The 7,944-nt window shown below is 33.7% G+C and overlaps 1 protein-coding gene across 1 annotated transcript; it reads left to right on the forward strand.

The window, feature by feature from the left end:
- The first annotated feature begins 3,965 nt into the window (after positions 1-3,965).
- Positions 3,966-6,244, forward strand: LOC140778749 (tetraketide alpha-pyrone reductase 1). Its single transcript, XM_073123602.1, has 6 exons — positions 3,966-4,220; positions 4,337-4,506; positions 4,866-5,054; positions 5,185-5,347; positions 5,452-5,641; positions 5,767-6,244. The coding sequence occupies exons 1-6, from the start codon at positions 4,094-4,096 to the stop codon at positions 5,903-5,905; spliced, it is 978 nt and encodes a 325-aa protein (XP_072979703.1). The 5' UTR covers positions 3,966-4,093; the 3' UTR covers positions 5,906-6,244.
- Positions 6,245-7,944: the final 1,700 nt, after the last annotated feature.

Below are 7,944 nucleotides of genomic sequence, written 5' to 3' on the forward strand. Positions count from 1 at the left end.
GGATGATAGGAGCAAGGGATAGCCAAGCGTCTGAGGTTGGAGCCACAACCACACGAGTCACTGTTAAACCACCCAGGCCTTCACGTGACGTCGATCGCGTCTTCTCCACCTGTGCCATCTCCACCTGTGCCATCTCCACATCCTCCAAATCCTTTTCCATATTAAAGACTAGTATTACTTTCCGACGCTGCGTATTCTGAACGAACATCACTCAACCGCAAAATATATAAATTTTTATTTTTATTTTTTTAAAATAAAGTTAAGCACCAATTTACGGGTGGCAACGAGCCGAACATGAACAAACCAACAAAACAAACTAAACTCAACAATCTAACTCTTAACTCGTGTTTGGCTCATTTAGCTCAACAAGTTTTAAGTCTAGCTCATTCAAAATATAACTCATTTAGTTTATTTAGAGCTCAACGAGCTTTACTCACTTAATAAATAATCAAACTGAGTTAGATGCAATAGAATTCATAATTCAATTACATCACCATATCATATCATATCATATCATATTATAGAGACATTAAAAATAATAGTTAAATTGATAACCAATAACAATCTACCGGCTAGACTGACTACTTATGAATTAATTATCAAATTTTTAATTGTTATATATTATATCAAACCAAATACGAGTGACTAAAGCCTTGTTAGTGTTTTGGCTCTTTACATTCCGAGCTCAATGTTTGGCTTAGTGTTCAGCAAATTGATCTCGGACAAAATTTCTAACCAAACAGGATTATTTAGGACCAATAAGCTAAATTGGCAGCCTTAAGTGCCAAAGACAATCTTGTAAGTTTAATATATAAAAATAAAAAAGGGTGTAATATATTTTTATCTCTTTATATACATATGTTTGAAATCACTTTATTTATTTATGTACTTCAAAAAATCTCAAACTAGTTTGTGTACTTACGACTAAATTAAAACTGTTAGTTTTTCAATCCAAATTAATGCTGCACGTCTAGAATATGCTTAAAAATTAAATGACAAACTAAATTCCTTTTATTTCAAAAAGTCTCTTTATATAAATATAAATGAGAGAACTAAATAAATTATATTATTATCCTCAATACAAAAATTAATAACGCCAATTATTATTTTAGGCTGATGTTGATTATTCAAACTTAAATTATTCCAAATTATAATAGATTATTTTAGATTTATTGCAACAATTATTTTATATTTTAAAATAAAACGTAAAAAGTAATACTAAATTTTTATTTTAACAACTTTTAATTTTAGAATAATCAGAATTAAAGCCTAAAGTAATAGAAATAATAGAACATAGTTAATATAAAAATGTATAATAATAATAATAAAAAAGTTAAAGACTCAAATATTTTATTAAAAGCAATATGGTATTTGATCTTGACTCTTAGTTTGGTCTATTATTTTTTACACTAAATATGTGATATATATATATATATATGGCCAATCCAATAATATCTTCTTATCCCCTAGAGGAGAGCGCCCCTGTATCTTTCCATTCGGCAGTAAAAAGAGTTTATTTATTTTAATTAATTTAATTTGTTTTTGTGAGAAAGGATAGACCGACTAATTTATGGACGGCGCATAGTCGTATAAGGTACCCTAATTAAGGGGGTAAAAAGACATCCACCTAATACGATCTCGCACGACAGAGTAAATGCATCACTAAACTTTGTCGTTACTGCATTCACTATTCACCGTGAATCCAAGCAGTACCCAATACTACTCTGCATATATATACAAATAGTTTATATATACATATATATAAACATTGATAGCCCATCAATTGAATACTAAATTTTACAAGAGATTGTAATTAATGAACACAAAAATATCAGGCTAGTAGTCAAGTTGTGCATCGAACACCACCATAATTGTTTTTGGTTTTAAAATTTAGTAATTAGAAAAAATATTTTTCAGTTTCAAAGTCAAGTACGTTGTTATTATCCTTTCGTTTCAGTTTAAGGGTATTTAGGAATTAAAATATTATGTTAAATTATTGTTCATGGGTACGCACTGTAGCTCGTGACAGGTGATGGATGTCCGTGTGAATAAAAATCGCAACTTAGTTTACTACTCAGTATTTGTTTGGAAAAGTTATTCATAAATTTAATCTCTCTAAAATATATTTTTAGAAGAAATCGAAATATTAACTTAGTTATATTTTACTCAAACTTTGCATAAGAAAATTTATTGACCAATCATTTACAATATCTCTAAAAAAAGTGCCATAAACATTATACATACATAATTTCTAAGCAGAATTTTGTTTTAGCTAGAAATGATAAAAAGAACCATCTTCTATGTCTAGTTCCTTTCCGCTCTCATTTCCTTTGACTTTCGAATTGATATAGAAACTTAAAAGTGATTGTCCAAGCTTAGATATGGCATTTGCATGGTTTCTTCTCCCTCCATGCCATTCTTTGCAACGGTAATTAATTTGTTGAAATAGAGAATGTTACTCGTGGTGCTAAACTGTTAATCTGCCAGACCGCTATTTACATCTTATAATGACTGATTAATCAGGGCATGTATAACAGGGTTATGACTGGGATCAGAAAATTAAAGGGAGAAATTAAGATGAGAAAGATGAAGGGCCTAGCTACGGTTTCTTATATATAGATATATATTTGTCTATACTATGTTCAGTTGGGAGCAAATTTCAGTTGACATGAGATAATATACCAAAATACTTGTGCAACAATTGGAAATAATTAATGCAACAACAATATTGCAGCTTGATATCGGTTTATTCCACTAACGAAACCAAAGCAGTGCAATCGAGTGGTCCGACATGCCTGCTGCAATTGATCGTAGGATATTAGTGATAATGCAACACGTTTTGCTCCGTAGCAGCATCTCTTATGAAGGACAAGGGACTCAACACCTGTAGTGATGGTCAATTAAGATATTAAACTAGTCTTAATCAAGAAAGAAGGCATATATTGTTGAAATTTTGGTTTAAATTTAGTTTTTTAGCATTTTCAGTCTTACTGTGTCAGTGCATTTGAATGGATCGTGGGGGTATTCGAACGTAGTTTCCAGACAGAGAGTGTTAATGCAGGCATTCGAACGGTCCACAGGCGTTTGAATGCCAATTTGGGTTCTGTATTAGTTTTCCGAGTGAATTCAAACGCGTCCCATAAGCATTTGAATGCCTCATGAAAAAAATCCAACTTGAACCAACCATATAAATACTAAAATGGGCTTTTTTTAATGGCTTTTATGCTTGAGGGAAAAACAAAGAAAGCTAGCCATCATTGTATCGAGGGATATTAGAGTTGCTAAACTCTTTATAATTAAGAGATCTGCGTAGTGAAAAAAAATTACACTATCGTAGATGTAGTTACATCACCGAACCACGTAAATATTATCTATCATCTCTCTTTATTATATCTATTGCTTCTATTTGATGATTACTGATATTAGGGTGTCTAATAAGTAATTAGAAGTTGTTTATTGTTATTCCATCACTTTTAGCACCGTATTGTAGTTTTTTCCCAAACTTACTTAGTTTGGCCATTACTATTCTTTTGGTAACATTTGAGGGTGAAAGTTTTGACTCTGCTTCTCTCACATATTGGGCTAATTAGCACGAGATATATATATGATATTAATTCTATGAGGTAGCTGTTCAAACTGAACTTTGAAAGTTCTGCATGGTACGGAGTCTCTCTCTCTCTCTCTCTCTCTATATATATATATATCCAGTATATATCATATATATACTCGGTTGTGGACTTTTCTGAGAAATTCTCGCATTGGTTCTGTTTTTCTTTGAGGACAGTACACCTACCTAACTCTTATGACTAAATAACAATGTTAAACAATATTTCCACAGCAAACGCATGCATGGTTAGCTACTTGCTACTTGCTACTTGTTTACCTCTGTCAACGTGTACACCGACCCTTCAACTTAATTTTTAGTCGAGTCTAAAAGGACCAAAAAGATATCTATCTACATTTAGCCATCACACAAAGCGGATGATTTAACAGTCATGGCATTCATCCTTTGCTTCTGTGTATATATGTATATATAGGAAGTAATCTCTTCTCCCCTAGAATTCCAGGAGCATTTCTACTACTTGTTAACAAGATGGAGAAGGTTTCCGGTAACAAAGGCAAAGTGTGTGTGACTGGTGCAGGTGGCTATGTTGCTTCATGGCTTATCAAGCGACTCCTTGAGGCCGGATATCACGTCACAGGAACAGTAAGGGATCCAGGTATGTATTTATGTCCGTCCTCTCCATCGATCCCTTTCTATTATGGTTTTTTGATATATATGATCATCATCCTAACTAACTAATTCTATATCTTTGGTGATCATTATTTTTCATAGGAGACCAGAAGAAATTAGCACACCTCTGGCAATTGGATGGTGCAAGGGAAAGGCTTAGTCTTGTAAAGGCTGATCTCATGGAAGAAGGAAGTTTTGATGATGCTGTAATGGGATGTGAGGGTGTCTTTCACACTGCATCTCCTATCGTGGAACTCAAATCTGATCCAAAGGCATGCCATGTTTAGCTCTCACTTGCTTTGTATTCAAATCTGTATGTTAGGAGTTAGTACTGCAAGAATATACGTTAATTGCCTACAACATTATGGATAAAAAGATAAAAGCTAAAACGAATTGATGTATTACAAGACACCGGGTCAACAGACTACAGACATAAGAAATTTGACTTTGTTATTTGATAGCCAATCACAGACTGCCGACGTCTTCCCGTGTAGGAATCGTATCGTACTCTCTCATTTTTGTCTTGTTAGGCTCACCAGTTTCAGCCTCCTACAACGAATTGTTATGATTTAATTTGAGACGACCAATTTGATATATAGCTTGACCAATATGTAAATATTCCCTTTTGCAGACGGAGATGGTGGATCCTGCCGTGCAAGGTACCTTAAACGTTCTAAGATCATGCAAGAAGAATCCACACCTCAGAAGGATTGTTCTCACGTCGTCGTCGTCAACGACAAGAGTAAGAGAGGATATCGATCCGAATGTACCACTTGACGAGACATCATGGAGCTCAGCAGAGCTCTGTGAAAGGCTCAAGGTGATCATAAGAATGATACGTACATATAGATATAGATATATAAAATAAAGTCCTCAAATAAAAAGTTAATAGTTCTGAATCAGATGCTTAATTATTAATTATATATTTTCTCTTCTGTCCTCCAATTAAGCTCTGGTATCCCCTGGCGAAATTATTAGCAGAGAAAGCAGCATGGGAGTTTGCCAAGGAGAACGACATCGACCTGGTAACTGTTATTCCAACGTACGTGGTAGGACCCAGTTTGCCTCGCAATTTAAGCGTGACTGCTGCTACTATCCTCAGCTTACTTAGAGGTATGTGTGTGTGTGTGTGTATAATTTGAATATATAGTTGCACCAAGACATTTATAGATTTATATATGAAAGGAACCGTTTTCATAATATTAAGAATGTTGCAGGTGAAACGGATTTCTCTTCGTACGGCCGAATGGGATATGTTCACATCGATGATGTCGCTCGCTGCCATATTCTTGTCTATGAGAATGCCAATGCTGAAGGAAGATATATCTGCAGCTCCGCTGTCCTGGAGTACAATGAATTAGGGGAACTACTTAGGGAACGATATCCATCACTCCCCATAGCAAAAAGGTTAATAGCATCTAATACACGTCTATATTTTTACATTTAGGATAAATAAGATTATTATTGTTGTTATTATTATTTGGGGTAGGGAGGGAAGGGGAACTAATGTTTGTGAGTACATGATTGTCCAGTTTTGGGAGCAAGCACGGCGGGCAGTCGTATGAGTTCAACACTTCAAAGCTACAGGACCTGGGCTTCAAGTTCAAAGGAATAGGAGAGATTTTCGACGATTGCGTCCAATCGCTCAAGAAACAAGGCCATCTTTCTTGAACCAGGAATTAATCCTCGCATTCTGTCTCAAACCAGAGAACAAAGGAATAAATTAAGCTGCTTCGTTTTTTTAATAAATAATATTAATATTAATGTTAAAGCATTTCTCCTGTCGTGTTACTCACTTGTTATTTCAAATATCCTTAAATTTGAAACCTAAGATTGATGACCACTTGCATACTTAATAGGATATCAGCTCCCATATCGATTTGTGTTGATGTTAGGCAACCGCAGGCAATTTTCTTGCTCGTTTGCATGTTAACGAAGGAGGGTGATACATCTACATCGGTGCTAATTAAAATAAATGGAATAATATTATTTAACACTTTTACTCGTGAATTATTTAAATAGTTTGTCTATCCTTATCGTTTGCTTTACCCCTCATGAATTAACATTTAACCAAGCCCAATGCATGACAGGTAACTAAATTTTGCTCTTATATGTATTGAAATTATCATCATTATACCACTACATCTATACTCTTAACTCTTTTTAATTTTCATCAAATCTTTCCCGCTCTTCTTCTTCCGACTTTAACCCTTCTTGATAACAATTCTTTATAATGTCTATTGCTTCTAATTTTTCAAATATATGTACTAAAAGGTTGTTTCAGGAATAAATTTCCTTTTATCCTAGAAAAATGAAGTCAAACCGTGTTAACGGGCTGAGATTAAACAAAAAGAAAAATTGCGACTAACATACCACTCCTCCGTACACCAACACATTCAGAACTCCCAATCGATTGATTGCTGCCATCAAGCTCGAAAATGTCCGGATACTTCACATAAATAAAAAACAATTTCTGATCCGTCAAAAGAAGCAAAATCACAGGCAGATCCACATATCGCATACATCTTTCCGAGCTAAACACTAAGCCCCCAGTCATTCATTCCTAGAATATGCATAATTATTTTAATTCTTAATATCAAAAGAATAGAGCTAATACTAAGCATATGTTATTCTAATGTTTAATTTATTATTAATATAAATAGTAATAATTATATTTGATGTGATATAGAATTAGTATTAAAATAGTGATAATAAAATTATATTAAGAATTATTGATGTTTTAAACCAAATAACAAAAATATACTTAATCATATGTTAAAGTAGTAATAGTAAATAATATTTTTTTTTTATTATAAATACGGATTTTAAATACTCGTATATTTGTACTATAAACTTTGTTACTAATCTATGAAATCTTTAGATCGATCAAAATTCGAACCAACAGTAAATTCAACAATAAATGATCAATAATTTAAAGCCAACTAAAGACTTTAAATAGAGTCCCCTACCCTCTCGGGCTCGGTTAAATGACGAGGTACAAACACGAGTGACACCTCAATTAGCTTAACTGGTCGTATTGTTTGACTGGCTTTTGAGAAGAAATCTCGTAGGCCACAATTCATTAATAATATTTATGAAGTTACAAAGTATGATACAGAGTGAGATATGGAGAGACGTCCGGGACTTGTCTAACTTTTAAAACTGATATAGATCATGGGAGGTGAAGGTCGCGATCCCCAAACCTTTCTTGTGTCTCTCTATGTCGACGAGCAACAATGAGAAGCCTCAATCTCAAGCACCCAAGGAGGAGATGGAGAAAAGAAGGGTAAAGACTAATGAGGTGGGGAAGAGGTAATACACATCCCTTGCTTGACTCCAAATGGTAGCGCATGTATGATAAAAAAAAAAAATCAAAGAGGAAGAGAGAGAAAATAGTCTACTTGGAGTAGAGAGATTTCTCCTCTACATCGTTAGGGAGGAGAGAGACAAGAGGAAGAGTAAGGAGGAGAAGTTGGGGGACCAAGCTTCTCATAGTGAAGAGAGAATGCTTGACAATATTTATCTGCATTTTTAAAGGAATATATTGGTTATAACGATAATTAATGATAGTTTTTTTTTAAAAAAATAGAGTGAGAATTATAATATTTGGAATCATTTTTTTATAGTAACTATTTAATATACTGTAAACTATTATCCATCTCAGCAGGTCATTATTATTCCTAACGAAGCAGCGGGAATTTTAAAGAACC

This window comes from Typha angustifolia, chromosome 15, assembly GCF_048772165.1.
Source record: "Typha angustifolia cultivar Huaian chromosome 15, ASM4877216v1, whole genome shotgun sequence".
In the NCBI taxonomy this organism is placed as follows: Eukaryota; Viridiplantae; Streptophyta; class Magnoliopsida; order Poales; family Typhaceae; genus Typha; species Typha angustifolia.

Coding starts and splice junctions, on each gene's coding strand:
- LOC140778749 (XM_073123602.1), top strand. CDS start 4,094: ATGGAGAAGGTTTCCGGTAACAAAGGCAAAGTGTGTGTGACTGGTGCA. Junction 4,507..4,865: donor AACTCAAATCTGATCCAAAG/GCATGCCATGTT, acceptor TCCCTTTTGCAG/ACGGAGATGGTGGATCCTGC. Junction 5,642..5,766: donor TCACTCCCCATAGCAAAAAG/GTTAATAGCATC, acceptor ATGATTGTCCAG/TTTTGGGAGCAAGCACGGCG.